The sequence below is a fragment of the Lupinus angustifolius genome, chromosome LG09 (assembly GCF_001865875.1).
Source record: "Lupinus angustifolius cultivar Tanjil chromosome LG09, LupAngTanjil_v1.0, whole genome shotgun sequence".
Classification (NCBI taxonomy): domain Eukaryota; kingdom Viridiplantae; phylum Streptophyta; class Magnoliopsida; order Fabales; family Fabaceae; genus Lupinus; species Lupinus angustifolius.
Genome location: NC_032017.1, coordinates 20660450 through 20679193, shown reverse-complemented (window position 1 = coordinate 20679193; position 18744 = coordinate 20660450). Strand labels below are relative to the sequence as shown.

Sequence of the window (18744 nt, the reverse complement as noted above, 5' to 3'; positions counted from 1 at the left end):
TTTTTTTGAGAAGTGGCACATTAAGCAATTTGTTTGAGCATTTAAAGTTACCAGCTAAGGGTGTAAGTACAAGTATATAGAACTACTCTTGTTTTGTCAACATCAACTATTTACATGTGACTACTTTCTTTATACCTTGTGTAGTTAAAGTTTAGATTCAATTGTTTGATTGCTAAATTTGTAGAATACAACTCTTACTTGGATTCAATGTCTTCTTGTTCCTCTTGTGTCACCTTTTAGGTATGTTTCTACAAAATTATCTAGCTTTCCTTCAAAATTTGTTGTTACTGGTCTGGGTTTTCTACCAAGATTTTGAGGATGCCTATCATACATATTTGAAATGAACATGATTTATCATATTGCATTATGGAGTCGTTCAATCGAGGTAGTCGAGCACTCTTGTTGGGATAAAGGCTTTGTCGTTGTTGTTGTTGTTCTGTCATACATATTTGAGGGTTTTTAGCTGTTCCTGAAATGAATCTGTTGGTATTATTTGAATTAGATTTTGGGTTTTGAGTTTTAAATTATCTTCCAATGTCTAATCTTTGAATTGTGAATAAGTTTATCATGATCTTGTTTTTTATATGCTAGGTTGCCTTCTTTGTTCTTATGGATTCACATGAAATTTGTTATGGATTTGGATGCTTATACCAAAATTACTCTATCTTTGTGCTTGCAGCATTTGTTTTATACATTCACCATTTATTACATGGTTCTGATTTTGGTTGAGAAAGATCGGACATAATATCAGAATGGTTTCAGTTGATAATGGGGATTCCAAAGAGGAAATTGAGGAATCTAATGGAAGTAAAGTACAGGAGTTTGATTCCATAGATATTTCAACTTCGAGAAAAACATTGCCAAGCAGTGAAAATCCTCAGGAAAACATGAGTTTTGTTCCTAATAGAATCAAGTTCTTTAATTTTGGCTTTGCTTCTGCCAAATTCAAGCGCCACGCTATTGTGAAGGACCAGATTTCAGAGTTGGCCCCTTCTAGTGGTTCATTAAGAGAGTGCTTAGCTAAGAAACTTAACTGGGATTCACTCAAGAAGGTGTGCATGGAATGGATTAGGGACCCGGTGAACATGGCGCTTTTAGCATGGATCTTGTGTGTTGGTGTTTCAGGTGCAATTCTATTCCTTGTCATGACGGGCATGTTGAATGCTGTGCTGCCAAATAAGTCCACGAGGAATGCGTGGTTTGAAGTAAACAACCAAATACTCAATGCACTATTTACCCTTATGTGTTTGTACCATCATCCTAAGAGGATATACCACCTTGTACTTTTGTCTAGATGGAATCCAGAAGATATCTCTAGACTTAGGAAGGTTTACTGCAAGAATGGAACATATAAGCCCCGAGAATGGGCACACATGGTAGTTGTAGTTATTCTCCTTAATGTGAATTGTTTTGCTCAGTATGCACTCTGTGGTCTAAACTGGGGTTATCGAAGATCTGTACGCCCTCCCATAGGAGTTGGAGTATGCATAGCTTTTTCGTTTGGTGCACCCGCAGTCGCAGGTTTGTATACCATCATTAGCCCCCTCGGAAAAGAATATGATTCTGATATGGATGAAGAAGCGCAGGTTCAAATTTCCAAGGCTCAAAAGAAAGAGCAGCTGAGAGTGAAGTCATTTGAGAGGAGATATTCATTTGCACAAAGAGATCAACAAAGGGTTGTTGAAAGTAAACCACTGTGGAGTGGAGGAATACTTGACCTTTGGGATGATATTTCTCAAGCATACCTATCACTTTTCTGCACTTTTTGTGTGTTCGGTTGGAACATAGAGAGACTCGGATTTGGAAACATGTATGTTCATATTGCGACCTTTATGCTATTCTGCATTGCTCCCTTTTGGATTTTTATCTTGACTGCTGTTAACATTGAGGATGATACTGTTAGGCTAGGTCTAGTAGGTGTTGGGATTGTCCTATGCTTCCTTGGTTTACTGTATGGTGGCTTTTGGAGGATCCAAATAAGAAAGCGGTTCAATTTGCCGGCTTATAACTTCTGTTTTGGCAGGCCTTCAGCTTCTGATTGCACACTTTGGCTATGCTGTTGCTTGTGCTCTCTTGCTCAAGAAGTGAGGACTAGGAATACATATGATATCATAGAAGATGAATTCTCCAGGAAAGAACATGATACCAGCAGTGACAAACTACAAATTTCACCTTCGCCTCGCGAAGATATTGAATCAAACAAATCCGGCTCAAGTTCTCTTTTTGGTAGCAGCTTCCCTTCTATTAGTCCTCAAAGTTCAAAGGGATATCACAGTCCGGGTACGCCACTATCGACTGTCAAAGAAGATAATCCAGAAAGAGATGAAAATGGAATAATGAAGTCACCAACTCCGCCGTTAATACACAGAGAATCTCTTTAGTCACCGAAGGTAAAAGCCGGTGATCTTTCCGGCTTGCTATATATCTATGACATTCTAGGCATCCTGAATCATTTATATCAACATTTTATCTTCGGAAGCAGGTTGTATATGTTGATTATCAGTCACATTATGTAATTAATTGAGTAGGTATCTGAATGAACCTGCAGTGTTTTCCTTCTTTCTTGAGAAAGTTTTCTTCATATTTTCCCCCATATCAAATGCATTTAATACATGAAATGATAGCAGACAACATTTTTTGTTTGTTTTCTGCAATCATTCATTTTTTAACTGTTTTCATTAACAGTTTATGATGAAAAGAAAACAACTCTTGCTTTCATTATTTCCTATGCAAAAGTAGAAAAGCAGTACAAACCAACCAAATACACCTGAGACTCTTTACTTGTGTTCTCTCTTCTGAGCATAAAATTAATGATTATGGATACACAGGTCTTATTTTCCAACTTGTTTCTTGTAAATGAGTAAGGATCATCTTCATTAACAAAAAGAGTGTCACACAATAATACATAAAATATAACATGTAATAATATTTTTATGCATTTGTTTATCATAAAATCACATTTTTGTTATTGAAAATATAAATAAAAATAATCATTTGTCTCTCTATTAATAAAGAAAATCCTTATTACATGAAAATAGCCATCTGGCTTGGTTAACAAAAAAAAAAGGATGTGCATTGCCATTTTATTCTTTCAAATTGTTTTTTTTTATCAGCAATGAAAACTTTATTAATCAAGAGATAAAATATTAGGAGAATCTCAGTAATTAACAAAGAGAAAGACAAGTTGATGGATGTCTCATCCAATCAACAAAAGAGTAAGAGAAGAAAGGAAAGCGGGCAACAATAAGGTTCCAGGAATGCAGAAAAATAAGCTCCACCATCTCCTCTATTTGGAACCTCAAGTTCTCAAAGATAACTTTGTTCCTAATGTGCCAAATAGTCCAAATTGTGACAAACCAAAGAGCCACCCATAACTGTTTTTTCTTCTTCTCCAACCATATCATGTTTTCATGAGATGCAAAGAGAGTCATTACATCATTATGAATGATAGATGTAAGACCAAAGCAAGAATAAAGCTTTTGCCAAACAAGATAGGATATTGAACAAGAAAAAACAAGTGAACTAGTAGTTTCCTCCAACTCACCACAAAGAGAACAAATAAGGGGATCTTGCATAGATAATCCACCTCTATGACCAATGTTCACTATAGTTGGAACCCCATCCAAAGCAATTCTCCACACTAAGCATTTCATCTTTGATGGAACATTAGAACTCCAAAGCCTCTTAAAGAAAACAAGGTCGTGACTTCCTTCCACATGATGCAAAGATTGGTAAGCACTCCTGACCGAGTATTGTCCACTTATGTCATGAATCCAAATCTAAGAATCAACAGTATGTTGTTTAGGCGTAGAGTTATGTAGGAATCGTAGGAGACCTTCATATTCTTCTTCCTCCCAAATGAACAGTTTCTTCTCCAATGTATGCTCCAAGACCAAACCCCATTACTCCAAGCACCCACGGATTCAACAGTTGTATCTTTTTCTAAAGCCACTTGAAATAATCTTGCAAATGAATTTTTAAGGGTATTTCTCCCCACCCATAAATCAGTCCAAAATTTAATAGAAGAGTCACTTCCTAAAGATCTACGAACACCATCATTTATCCAACCACAACCTATTCCCTCTCTGGACTGACTAAGATTGCCTAACTCTCTCCACCAAGAAGAACCCCTCTTGAAACACTCTAATTCACCCCCCCCTCCACTACTTAGAAACTCATCCCCATATCTCGATTTTAAAACTTTTACCCAAAGAGACTCCCCCTCACATAACAAACGCCATCTCCATTTACCTAAAAGAGCTAAGTTAAAAACGAATAAGTTTTTCAGCCCCAGACCACCTTCTTCTTTAGGCCTACAAACTTTCACCCACCTCACCCAATGAATCCCTTTTCTCTCGTCACCCTTTCCCCAAAGGAAACGCCTTTGAATTTTGTCAATCATATTAATAACAGAAATTGGAGCTTTAAAGAATGAAAAGAGATAGATAGGAAGAGAACATAATACCGATTTTAGAAGAGTTACCCTACCGCCAAAGGAGATGAGCTTGTGCTTCCAAAGAGAGAGTTTCTTTTTGAATGAATCAATGATGGGAGACCAAGTAGAGAGCCTTTTAGGATTTGCACCAACAAGAATACCCAAGAACTTAAAGGGGACAGAGCCAACAACACAATACAATTTATCAACCGCCTTCGTAATAAAATCACAACTTGAGTTAAGACCCATGAAACAACTTTTATGAAAGTTAATTTTCAGCCCAGACGCCAACTCGAAGCATTTCAGGATACTTTTAAGCACCATAATGTTATGCTCAGAATTCTCTCCAATAAGAAGGGTGTCATCCGCATATTGCAGGTGAGAAATAGAAACCTCATCTTTACCAACCTTATACCCAGTATAAATGTTCTTCGAAACTGCAGCCTGCATGATGCCACTAAGACCTTCAGCAACTATTAGAAAAAGGAAAGGTGCTATAGGATCACCTTGCCTTAGTCCACGAGCCATAGTAAACTCTTTGGTAGGACTCCCATTCACCAAGATAGATACAGAGTTAGAATGAAGTAAGTTTTTAATCCACTCCCTCCATTTGAGACAGAAACCCAGCCTCTCCATCATATAAAGGAGAAAATCACAGTTCACTGAATCATACGCCTTTTCAAAATCCACTTTAAGAATGAAGCAATCTCCTCTCTTCTTCTTCCTAGCTTGGTCAATTACCTCGTTAGCCACCACCACCCCATCCATGATGAATCTACCTTTGATGAAAGCAGATTGACATTCAGAAATAACCAAGTAAATGACCTTTTTAAGTCTAGCGGCAAGCAACTTCGAAACGATCTTTTGGATACAGCCAATAAGGGAGATGGGTCTGTATTCATTAAGGCTCTGTGGACAATTGTTCTTCGGGATTAGAACAATAAATGACGCATTACACCCTCTAGGAAAATTCCCAAATCTATAGAAATCCTCCACCATACTGATTATATCATCCTTAAGGCAATCCGAGTACTTTTAAAAAAAAGTAAAATTATAACCATCAGGTCCAGGGCTTTTATCACCATCGCAGCTCCAAACTGCATCCTTGATCTCATCTACCTCAAATGTAGCAGTTAGGAAAACATTATTCTCTTCAGACAAACAATTGAAATCGATACCATCAAGAGAAGGTCTACTCCAATGGCTCTCATCAAACTTTGCCTCAAAGAATGATCTAATGTGAGATTTAATTCTGACTGGATCTTCAATCCACTCACCATCAATAGTCAAACCTGTTATCTTCTTGAAACTCTGATTCTTATTGATGCATAAGTGAAAGAACTTCGAGTTAGAATCACCTTCATGGATCCATCTTTGTCTGGATTTTTGCAACAAAAGATTGTCCTTTTGATATGAGAGATGCCACAGTTCAGCAGTAGCCGATCGTCTAGATATGATATCTCCCTCCGATAAACTACAAGAGCTACCTTTAGCATATTCTTTCAAATTGTTGAGAAAAAAAAAATTATTCCTACCCCAAAAGTAAAATATAAAATGAGAGAGTGCAAGAATATTAGTAAAAAAATTTACACATTAATTAAAATCAATTTTTTTATGATCCAACATTTTAATAACAAAACAAATAAGGTAGACATAATTATTGCTATGTTTTTGTTTCATTATCTTAAAGTAGACATAATCTATAGAGCATATCTTTGTAGCTAAGTACATGTGAATCTTTGTTCATTTGTTTTGTGGTTGCAAACTTTGGTGAGTGAGTGGATGCCAGTTACTCCCAATTCAGCATTTATAATTATTAGGAATAAAGTTTCACCTTTAATTCACACAAAGTTATAGATTCCATCATTCACATAAGGAATCTAATTCTGTGTTCACGGTGCAATGCTGCTTATTTATATGCATATGTTATTCTATCATCTATGTCACACTCTCCACAAAGACATTCAACCAAAACTGCTATTAAAGGCTTATATAGCAGCAGAGACCATTGGTAACAATTTTCTCTCATATTTCAACATATATAGTCAATCAAAATGACTAATGTAAGAGCTAATCACAAACCCACTTTCTATTTAATTACCATATGATTATCTATATTCCTTTTCATGCATGGGACTCATCAATGTTTTCTTTTCATGTTGTGAGTGTGGTCAGGTAGTAGAAGTGAAGGTTGGTTTTCATTGTGATGAGTGTATCAAGAAAATTCTCAAAGCTATCAAGAAGATTGAAGGTAATTAACTGATGAGTAGTGTTACACCAAATTCCTGTCATTTCTTTTTTAGAAAAAGAAATACTAACACAAAACAAATGAGATAAATTGTGTTTGTAATCATAATTAATAGTATATTTGTCTGGTATTACCAAATATATTTTTCAACTTTTTTTGGATAATTAACACTTTCGGAATTTGTGATTGTCCCTCCAAATAAGTGTAATTTTAAAAAATTAAACATTCGACCTTGGTATGTGATATAATTGAGTGAGACTCCTCTCCGTTAATGAAGAAAGAAATGTTATGTAAAAGTAATACACATTGACATTTATATCTTTGTTATTTAAAATGATACTACACTTTTATCCTTAAAATCCAAAAGAAAAAGTCAATTATCTCTCCATTACTTAAGAGGAGTCTCACTCAATATAAATATATTTTAATATAATGTTCTATGTTGAGGAAGAATTTCATGAACTTGTAATAATTGCTTTATATTTTGCAACTTATAACGTGAGTGGCCTTGTAGATATTGAAACGTATAACGTGGAGAAAGAGCTTAACAAAGTAATCGTTACGGGCAACGTGACAACAGAAGAAGTGATTAAAGTGCTTCAAAAGATTGGCAAGAATGCAACACCATGGGAAGATGTTCTTCAACCTCAACCCAATTGCTGAACTCACTATTCCATTATACGTAGTAGTAAATTCAGTCTTCACTACTCCTTTTTCTATGATATGTAGACATTGTAGAAGAATATTTATATAGCTACCTCAGTTTTGTAATGTTTTACCTTTATATGCAAATAAAACACACATCACATTGGTTGAAATGGTATACCTTTTTTAAGATAGTTAGCACATATTGAAATAAAATGTGCATATGTGACAATGTGCAAAATGAAAAATCAAAATGACATTATATTATAATATCTGAAAATATTATGGATGATGAATATCAGAAATCAATTACATTATTAGTATCCTACATGAGTCCCTTGTTTGAAGGTAATCCGTTAAAATATATGAAATTCCAAAGTATGAGGCAACCCTCTCATTTTCTCCTCTGAATTTCAATTCTTTACACCTTTCCTCCTTTCTTCTCTTTCCCACAAGGAAAAACACTAAAAGCATAAGAAAAATCATTCCTTTACATTATTGACATATATTTATGAATATTGGATCAGGAAATAAGTCATCGTTGGTGGTCTGCGTAAATCCTTTCATGCATGCATACCATCATGATATCTGGCACTTAGGCAACCCTTTCCAGAACCCTGCTACTCTTTTCTTTCTTCAGTGTTCTTTGATTTTCATTGTTTCACAATGCATCGATCTATGTCTCAAACCCTTAGGCCAATGCTCTATTGTATCTCAGATTCTTGTAAGTGTGATACATTTTATATCTTATATCCTTATTATATGACAACAACTACCATATATCATTATTAGATAATATTTGGGACAACAACTCATGCATGCATGCAAATGTTGTCTTGATATTATCTAAAATCATTGTAAAGAAAACATTTATGTTTCTAACAAATGTTGCTATCGAACAGGGTGGAGTAATACTTGGCCCTTCACTTTTAGGGCACAATAAGTACTTGGCAGAGTCGTTGTTTCCTGCAAAAGGTTCTACAACAATTGACACATCAGCAACATTTGGAGTTATGTACTTCTTCTTCACAGCAGGTGTTAAGATGGATCCAACCACATTGTTGAAAACAGAAACAAAGGGTGTCACTATAGGCCTTTCTGTATTTTTATTCACATTGACAATCCCTACTACAATGTCCATTCTAATGGTTAAGTATGTATCCATGGACATGAGCCTTGCAAAATCACTCCCCTTCATAGCTACATCACAATCCATAACTGCATATATTGTCATAGCCATCTTCCTTAGAGAACTTCAAATCCTAAACACCGACTTAGGCCGTCTAGCTATATCGATAGCTATGTTTGGGGATATGGTAGGCTTTGCCTCGCATGTGATTTTGGTTCCAATAGTATTACAAATGAAGGGTGGTCATATAGGGAGATTAATATTTCAAATTTCATCTGCTATTGCTCTCTTTTTTGTCATTTTTTATGTAGTAAGACCAATGCTATTACGAATCTTAAGACACTCAGCCAAGCCTGTTAATGAATTGTTAATTATTTCTATCTTAGTCCTTGTTCTCATATCTGGTCTTATTAGTGAATATATTGGGCAGCATTATGTTATGGGGCCATTACTATTAGGCTTAGCTATTCCAGAAGGACCACCTTTAGGAACAGCTTTGATGAGAAAAATGGAGACACTCACTTATGGTTTCTTTTATCCATCCTACCTTGCTGCAAGTGGATTGCATATTAATATCTTCAAAGTGGATTTGAAGTCCTTGTGGATTGTGTGTGTCATAGTCGTTGTTGCAATCGTGGTAAAAATATGTGCTGTTATGTTAACAGGATATTACCATAATGTTTCCATGAAAGACTGTTTTGTGATGGGGCTCATTCTAAATGCAAGAGGCATAGCAGAGATTGTTGTTTACAATATATGGAGAGCAAGAAAGGTATGAACATGAAGTTGAGATTATCAAATTCAAATGTAACATATGCTCCTAGATTGTAATATGTGACACATAAATTAAAAATGTACTCAAAAGTAGGAAACCCATAAATTCGATGTGATGTACAATCGATAAGGTAGAATAAGAGAAATCCGAGTACTAATTTTTCTCAAAAAATCTAAAAATATAAGTAGATATATTTTAATTGATTGGTTAACTAACATAACTGAATGAATCTCTTATTTTGTCAATTGCAGCTAATGACTGATCAAGAGTTCTCTTTGGCAGTGTTATCCATCATAGTGGTAAACGCTATCATAACACCACTAATAAAATTCTTGTATGATCCCTCAAAACAATACTATTCCATAACAAGATGTTCAATGCAACATAGTAAGAGAGAATCAAAGCTTCGCATCATGGTCTGCATTCACAAGAATGAAAGCATCCCAACAATGATGAGTCTCTTAGAAGCATCCTATGCTAGTGAAGAAAGCAATATTGAAGTGATAGCACTCATCCTGGTGGAGATTTTAGGAAGATCTAGGCCTCTTCTAGTTGCTCACCAACCCCACGAAACCCTAAATTCAACATCACCCAAATCAACTCAAATCCACAATGCCTTTAGACAATATGCATATCAGCAAAAAGGGTGTGCAAAAGTTCAATCATTTACTTCAATCTCCAACTTTGATACAATGCATGATGATGTTTGCCGAATTGCACTTGATAGAAGTGCTAACATTTTGATCATGCCATTTCACAAGCATTGGGAAATAGATGGTAGTGTTGTTATAATTAATAGAGCCATCCAAAACATGAACATTAAGATCCTTGAAAGAGCACCATGTTCAGTTGGTATCCTTATTGATAAAGGTATGAATATGATTAATAGTTCATTATCATCACTCTTATCTTCCAAACCAGTGTATCATGTAGCTGTATTCTTCATTGGAGGTGCAGATGATACAGAAGCACTAGCCTATAGTTCAAGAATGTGCAGGCATAAACATGTAGAGGTAACAATAATAAGGTATATACAATTTGGATCAGAAAACTCAAAAGAAAGAAAACATGACAGTGATCTTATAGATGAATATAGATGTGTTAATATTGGAAACAGTAGGTTTAAGATAGTTGAAGAAGTGATAAGAGATGGTGAAGAAATGCTATCAAGTATTAGAAAAATGAAAAATAAATATGAGCTTGTAATAGTGGGAAGGGAACATCCACAAACTATTTTGGTTGATGGGTTTCAAGAATGGAGTGAGTGCAAAGAACTAGGAGTTGTTGGGGACATGCTAGCTTCACAAGATTTTGAGACAAAGGCATCAATTTTGGTGGTGCAACAACAAAGAATGATTAAGAAATCTGTAAAACACAACAAAGGAAGCTCCATGCCAAATGAAAGAGATCAAAAAGTACATGATTTTCCATTTCATGAGATTCCAAGATCAGGATCATGGTCTGTCTAAATGTACAAACTTCATCATAAGTTGTTGGAACCCTTTACAAGTTCAACTTTTTTACTGTAGTTCATATATATAATCTCATTTTTTTATTTTTTTATTATTATTATTTATTTACTACAGTATTTTAATAGTGATAAATAATTTAATTGTGATATTTTACCCAATACTAATAACTTACATTCAACAACTAAACATTGAATAAATAAACGAATGATTAAAAATTTGTACACTTCTTATTTTCTAACTAACAAACTAGCACTAAATCCTCTTTATTTATTTTTATTGATGCTGGATAGATAAAAGTAGTATGCTGATTATTTATCACTAAATTATATATCGTTTCAAAATTTGTCCTTCAATAATATGACAATTCTTATATTTTCGAGATTTTTATCTTGAATTTTTTTAGAAAGCACCAACAATAACAATACTCTTTTATATTTTAAATTTCATGTAATTTCTGTCGCAAGAAAATCCATTTTGTAAATGTGTGATACTAATAACTCACCGTCTATTATGAACAAAAATTATCTTTATTAATGAAGAGGTAAGTTATTGTTTTTACTCACATTTTTAAAAAATAATAATTTTATAGTAAACAAAATGATAAAAAAATGTTATTACATTTTATATTTTATGTATTATTATTATGTGACATTTATCTTTCCAGAGAGATATTTACTCATATATTATATACCAATATATAAAGGGGATATTTCTAGATAGTTATCTAGAAAGATTTATTTTTGTTTTTATTGTTTTCAACTTTCTTACTACTGAGGGAAAAGATTTAAAGGACAAAATGACAATTGTACCAATGTAATTTTAAAATATTCAAATTTTACTATTACTATTTCCTGTATTTATTCATTGAATGATTAAATAGATGTAGATAATAATACATAATAATTAATATTTAATATATGAAGAAAAAAATTCTATATAAATTCTTTTTTGTCTTTGCAAAATGAATTGTTATCTTTTTTCATCTAACGAAATTATACTTATATAATACAAATAGGAAGAATATATTTATAGACGTGGTAAATTGGCAATCAATAAAAAAATATGAGTAAGCTTCAACCTTGGAGTGGTGCCAAAATGTATTTGAATTTTGAAATTTTGAATAGAATTAAGTCTATTGGTCTCTTTTTACATATAAAAAAAAAAAGTTAATTACATTGACACCCTTGAGTTTTAGTGAAATTACACAAATCATCTCTCACTTTTCTACACCTACACAAATCTCCCATAATTTTTATATTTTCGTTACACTGACCACCCCTGCATGAGAAATAAATGGAATCTTTTAAATAAAAAATGTGATAAATGCAATTAAGTTAAACAAAACATGGTATATTGTGAGGAAAAATCCAAATAATATCAAAATCAATGTATCTTTATTATTTTTTGTTACAAAATGGATCAACAATTCTAAAGGAATATTGTTTAAATCGCTCTTATGTTGTATCGTAATGAACAAAAATAATAATGAGGTATTGATTCATATATTATTTGGATTTGTCTCCACGATATACCATGTTTTGTTTAACTTAATTGCATTTATCACAATTTTTATTTAAAATAGAACAGTTATTTCTCATACGGGTGGTCAGTGTAACAACAAAAGTATAAAAACTAAGGAAAATTTGCATAGGTATAGAAAAGTGAAAGACGATTTATATAATTTCGCTAAAACTTAGGGAATGTCGGTGTAATTTACTCTGTAACAAATTAACGAAAATGTGAAGTAATGTCCCGGTATACTCGTGAAAGTAAAATAAGTAGTTTTATCATGGGAAATGACACTTTTAACATTTCAAGAAATATTTAACTTATTTTCTCGATAACGCATTTATTTGTTTCGTCTTCTTGACTAATACCGGTTAGAAAGACCCAAAAGCGAATGGCACTGCGGAATGCGTACGCAAATTTATGATTGTTAAAAAAATATTTTTGTTTAAAATTATTAAATTTATCATTCATCTATTAGAAAACCTTATCATATGCATAAAGTGGGAAAACCTTATCGTAGATGTAAAAAATACCGGCTGCTGAGACTAGCCCCACATACATGCATGTTATCAGTTCTGACAGGATTCTTCCGGTCCGACAACTTGCGCGAAACCAAAAAAAGGTGTAATAACGTATCTGATCCCAAATATTATATCTTATCAACGTGCTAGTGAGTAAGCAATGTGCGATCTCGTTCGAGTTAGACACTTACATTGATGGGGAATCTGAAAATTGGCGTAGTTGGGTTTGGGACCTTCGGGCAATTTCTGGCGAAGCGTATGATTAAACAAGGCCACACTCTACGCGCTACTTCTCGATCTGATTACTCTCAACTCTCTCTCCAATTAGGCATTCAATTTTTCAGTGATGTTACTGCACTCCTTCAAGCTGATAACGATGTTATACTCATATGCACTTCAATACTATCTTTTTCACAAGTTATGGAATCTATGCCACTCGCTCGTTTGAACAGATCAACAACACTCTTTGTCGATGTCCTTTCTGTTAAAGAGCATCCACGACACCTTCTACTATCAGTAACTTTCAATTTCCTTCTTTTGTTTTTTATGTGCTTCCTCTGATTTTTGTTGTTGGGAATTTTTAATGGTAACTGTTGTTGGTTATGTAACAAGAGAAAATGTATTGAGGAGAATGTTTGATTGTATTCATTAACGAGACATATAGTTTATACAGCGTAAAAGTTTTTTTATTAGCACTGCATCATTAGTTTTCAAATTATCATTGATTCTTAAATAAAAATAATAATATAAATAAATGGTGGATGATGTATTAACTGTTTTTATTTTTGTTTGGAAAATAAATTTAATCGAAATATTCATGCTCTTTTAGCTTGTATATGTTGATGACAGGTATTGGCAGAGGAGTCAGACATACTGTGCACGCACCCGATGTTTGGTCCAGTTAGTGGGAAAGATGGGTGGAAAGATCTAACTTTTATGTATGATAAAGTTCGAATCAGAGATGAAGCTATCTGCTCTAGTTTCCTTCACATTTTTGAAACTGAGGTAGGTCCATAACCTTCTTAATTTTCATCTATCACATAACCTTTCCAACTATATTAACTATATTGAGCTTCTAGTGAAGAATGAAATAATAGGGTGTCAAGTTAGTTTCAGTCTAAGATGGTTTGGACTAGTTTGGATGTGAGAAGAAAATAGGTTGAAGCTTCAATTAAGAGAATCCACTTGATGAAGGATATCCTTATTACCACATATATTTAAAGAGTGAGGAAGATCAAGGAAAAACTTTATGTGAAACCAGTGTTTTAAATTATTGTTGTGATCTTGATTGTGGTTATTGTGATTGCGATTGTTGTTGTCGTCACGATTCAGATTGTGACCGTTGTGGTGTGAATTATTTTGCGATTATCTTGATTGGTATGATGCAGTCCGATGCAACCCAAGTACGGTGTGATGTGGTTGTCTTAATGATATTGCGGCCATGTGATGCGGTTTGCTATTTGAATCACTGCGTGAAACTAAGAAGGATTTCAGGCCAATTAGAGGAGTTGATTTTTGATATAATTTTTTTTGGCATTGTAACCAACATCATAAACAAAAACATTAATCCAACAGGGTGTGTGGGAAGACATGCAGCTAGTACCCTTGTTGCAGAAAAAAATATAAATCACAATTCATAATTGATAAGAACAAAGGTATCAATTGTGACTGTTTCACGTTTATCCTGAGGTAATTAAGCATTCACTCTGGATTTTTGTTAATAGGGTTGCAAGATGCTACATATGTCCTGTGAGGAACATGACAAGTTCGCTGCCAAGAGCCAATTTATCACACACACTATAGGCAGGTATGTCGGTTTCTACACATGTAATAAAACATCAAGCATATATACTGATATTCATGCTCACTAGATGCTACTTTGGGCTTATTTTATATCAGGACATTGGCAGAAATGGATATTAAATCCACACCTATCGATACAAAGGGCTTTCAAACACTTGTTCAGCTGGTACAAGTTCGTTCATTTTGTTTTTGAACTTTCCCTTCATTTTTTGTCTTGTAATCAATATGCCATCAATTGACATAACACAACTTAATTACAGAAGGATACCACAATAAGAGATAGCTTTGATCTTTATAGTGGATTATTCTTGCATAACAGATTCGCTAGACAAGAGGTATGAATATTACTATTTCCAAAATGTAGCATTCAAAACTGCTTTTGGCCTGCATTGAAGCATTACATCAAGCACATAAAGATTTGACTCATGAGTCATGCCAAATATGCAGCTGGAAAACCTTGAACATGCCTTGCACAAAGTCAAAGAGATGCTGGTTGAAAGGACAACTGAGGAGCAGGGTATAGAAAAGGCTGAACGTTGATGCATAAACTTTTGATGACAAAGACATATTCATGAACTATATTTATCATAAAGTCACCCATGTTGGATCAAGCCGTTTGGGTATCAATGGCAAAATTATATCTCAATTATACAATAAGTATAGTGGTGGTTAATCACTTACATCTGTAATCAATTAAATCCTATATTTGCTGCTTTGGGAAGGTAAATTTAGAAAGCTTGAAAAACTGAGTTTCAAAAACCATTTTATCCCAAATCATCTTCCTTTGGCTGAGTTCATTATTTCAAGCCAAATCTTGTCTCCATTCTCCTAAAAAAGTGACTAATTTAACTGCTAAACCTATAATCCTCAAGGATCATGAATACATCTTATGGCCTAAATCTTGAATGGTTTCTAAGCAGCAAGCATGCATTTCATATTGATCATACAAGCATAACCTCAAATTGCTTACCAAAAGTTAAAGCACTTCACAGTGTAAAGACTGCAACAAGGGCCAATAGGGTATACATTATTGATACAGTGGATGTGTTTATGACATTGGGTAGAAGCATTGCTGACATTGGATGACATTGCATGGAGTATTAGTGTGAAATTGCTGCTAAGGAGTGTCAAAATTGCTAATGCTCTCAACCTTATACATGTAGATATCTAACATGGTTGTCCTTATTAAAAAATAAAAAACTTATTAGATCTCCTACATCTCTTTATTTTTATATAGTTTTTAGTATTGTACTTTTTATAATCAGTATTGTATTTCTCGCATCTTAGCTTTTTAGGACTTGTTTTCTCCTATTCAATGATATAATTGATACTTATGAATTCACATTAATTTGGCTTATCTTGTCCATGCAGAGGTATACGCATATGCTATTTAATAAGTAGAATAGATCAATTTTGATAGTTTTTATATCATCAACTAATCATATATTATAGATTATGAAAATAAAATACTTTCAATGATATTGTATAGTTAGATAATAGTACAAAACAGAAAACAAGCTAATACATGATTGAAAACAAGATAATAGTACAAAACTTTTTCGTATTAACATTAATTGCCAATGACAATTTGAAGGGATAAAACAATTTCATAAATATGTATTTTTTTCTTTCCACCCTAGAATATCATTACTATTAGTAAAGATTTTTTTGTTTCCTTCCCTGAATATCTTTATTTTTAGTAGAGATGATAGTTAGGTGAAACTCTCTTAAATAATGATATCAACTAATTGATAAAAATCTAAGACTAAGTTATTTTTATTGTGATGTTCATTTTTTAGTATCACATAAATAAATATATTCTCCTTTTGATATATGAAAATAAAACAAACTCGCAATCTGTATTTTATATAGAAAAATGTCTGTATAATAAATAAAAATGAAAAGAATTCTAAAAAATAGATCAATTAAAATCTGTTTGTAAAATAATAGATTTTATTAAATTGAAAATTTGCAATTCTAGGCAAAAATTCTAAAAATAATATTAACATTTTACTTATTCAGTTGAATAATAAAGTAAATAAATAGATTCATTCCATAATAGCATTTACAACCCCTCCCACCCATTTTCCCTCACATTCCAATCGGAGTTCCACGCGCCACCATGTCTTCCTCGCCGACACTCCCTATTTCAAGCCCCTTAGCCAACCACTCATCCACCGTATCCTCCCAATCTCAATCCCCAATCGCAACCCCGGCCCTCCGCTCCTTCGTTTCCCGCCTCACCACCTCCCTCCGCCACGGCTTCTCACAGCGCCGCCCTTGGACGGAGCTCCTGGATCGCAACTCCATGTCCAAACCAGAATCGTTATCCGAAGCCTATTCTCGGATCCGAAAGAACTTCAATTACTTCCGCGTTAACTACGTAACCCTAATCGCTATCGCACTCGCTCTCTCTCTCGTCACGCATCCGTTCTCTCTCCTCGTCCTCATCGGCCTCCTGGCCTCGTGGTTCTTCCTCTACCTCTTCCGCCCCTCCGATCAGCCACTCGTACTCTTCGGCCGCACCTTCTCAGACCGCGAAACGCTCGGAATCCTCGTCGTTCTCACCGTCTTCGTCATCTTCCTCACAACCGTTGGATCTCTATTGATCTCTGCTCTCATGGTTGGTTTGGCGATTGTGTGTGCACATGGAGCGTTTCGTCTTCCTGAAGATTTGTTTCTCGATGATCAGGAGCCTGCGAATGCTGGATTTCTCTCGTTCCTAGGTGGCGCCGCCTCTTCTGCTGCCGCTTCCGCTGCCGTATCGCATGTCTAAGTGGTTGGATCTGGAGATATGTTTACTCCGTTGGAATTTTGTGAGGTTCGTTCATTTTAAACTGATCTTGTCGTATCATGTTAAATTCAAATTTGTTAGAGATTCTTTGGCTTTTCAGATTCAAAGCAAATTGCTATAAGATATAGATCTTTGCCATTTTTTTGTTTATCAATTAATGCAGCTTAGTCACTAATTTTGGTTTCTAGCACCACTACTTGTGATTTTTGATATATTTGCTTTCAATTTTATGATTTCTTGATTATAAGGATAGAATGCTCTGATTTGTTCTCAATTGTAGATTGGTAATTATATAATATTGGAGTTCTTATTCTAGTTTATATTTGCACCGTTGCACCGAGTTCAAATTTCTGGAAACCTTGGCTTATTTTAATTGCAACTTAAGGTGATGATTCAGTGGTTTCTGGAATTATGGATCATGCACCGAAATTTGCACCAGAAACTAAATTTTCATCCGAATCAGTGTGCTAATAACTACTAAGGACTACTACTTGCAAATTGCTTATCATACACAAAAGTTATTTTACTTATTTGGATGCTGTAAAAATGATGTACAAATGTTGGGGTGTGAATAATATTTTTCCAATCTGAAAGCCTTATTCATACAACTAGGAAATTTAAGTGTCATGCATAGTTATGAATTTGTATGTTGTGGCTTGGGCTAGTTTTAGCTGAATTTTTAATGATGGTAACAGAAACGGAAATGGTTCTGTCTTTTGCCGTCACCTTATATTTGATTGTGACAAGTTTTAATATTTAATAATTTTTAAAAGCATAAGATACCCAATTCAAACCCTTTTTTATTTCAGTCTACTTCAAAGCATTTCATTCGTTTCAATTTTGTGGCAGAAGAGGCGAAAGATGCTGATTAATGTAACATTTCAAAACTCATTTTTTTATTACACATCCACTGCGAACAAGTCCAATACCAGTGGTATATAAGGAACTAATAATTTATGATGAGGTCCAGTAATAGATTGTTGACTCTGCATAGTTCAATAGTTACAGTTTTAGAAAACATCAATTATGTAATGGAACAAAACATCATTAGAAAATACTCACATCATCAAATCAACAATAAGACAATGTAAAAAGATAACAAAATTCTTATTATGGTTAATATAAATGATAATAATATTTAATTAACTATTCCGAATGGTCTACGAGTAAAAAGAATAGTGTCATGTTAAATTTCATTATGATTTGAATTATTACTTTCAAACGGTGAGGCACGTTAAAATGAAATGTAATAAACACAAAAATAAAGAAAAAAACATTATATAATCTATTTGTATTAATATATTATATAAATCTGACACGAATACTTGCCTCGATGAAACATGTAGTAGTACAAAAATTAATTCAAAGTAGATATGTTAATTTTATTGGTTATATCGTCAATCAAGATAATAA

General features: G+C 33.8%; 5 protein-coding genes across 6 annotated transcripts; all 5 read left to right on the top strand.

The window, feature by feature from the left end:
- On the top strand, positions 690–2559 carry LOC109357215. Its single transcript, XM_019601007.1, has one exon. It carries the CDS (start codon positions 753–755, stop codon positions 2379–2381), a length of 1629 nt encoding a protein of 542 aa, XP_019456552.1. The 5' UTR covers positions 690–752; the 3' UTR covers positions 2382–2559.
- On the top strand, positions 6350–7454 carry LOC109356437 (protein SODIUM POTASSIUM ROOT DEFECTIVE 2-like). 2 transcript variants are annotated; one of them, XM_019599758.1, is made up of 3 exons: positions 6350–6498; positions 6611–6686; positions 7198–7454. In XM_019599758.1, exons 1-3 carry the CDS (start codon positions 6490–6492, stop codon positions 7344–7346), a joined length of 234 nt encoding a protein of 77 aa, XP_019455303.1. In that variant the 5' UTR covers positions 6350–6489; the 3' UTR covers positions 7347–7454. The 2 variants fall into 2 exon arrangements, with proteins under 2 accessions (XP_019455303.1, XP_019455302.1); XM_019599757.1 differs by having other exon boundaries at positions 6350–6686.
- On the top strand, positions 7815–10773 carry LOC109356096 (cation/H(+) antiporter 15-like). The gene is made up of 3 exons (XM_019599435.1): positions 7815–8052; positions 8231–9229; positions 9484–10773. Exons 1-3 carry the CDS (start codon positions 7840–7842, stop codon positions 10699–10701), a joined length of 2430 nt encoding a protein of 809 aa, XP_019454980.1. The 5' UTR covers positions 7815–7839; the 3' UTR covers positions 10702–10773.
- Positions 12795–15291, top strand: LOC109355921 (arogenate dehydrogenase 1, chloroplastic-like). The gene is made up of 6 exons (XM_019599203.1): positions 12795–13250; positions 13584–13739; positions 14459–14541; positions 14634–14703; positions 14798–14872; positions 14985–15291. The coding sequence occupies exons 1-6, from the start codon at positions 12930–12932 to the stop codon at positions 15075–15077; spliced, it is 798 nt and encodes a 265-aa protein (XP_019454748.1). The 5' UTR covers positions 12795–12929; the 3' UTR covers positions 15078–15291.
- Positions 16589–17655, top strand: LOC109355767 (PRA1 family protein B3-like). Its single transcript, XM_019598974.1, has one exon. It carries the CDS (start codon positions 16660–16662, stop codon positions 17311–17313), a length of 654 nt encoding a protein of 217 aa, XP_019454519.1. The 5' UTR covers positions 16589–16659; the 3' UTR covers positions 17314–17655.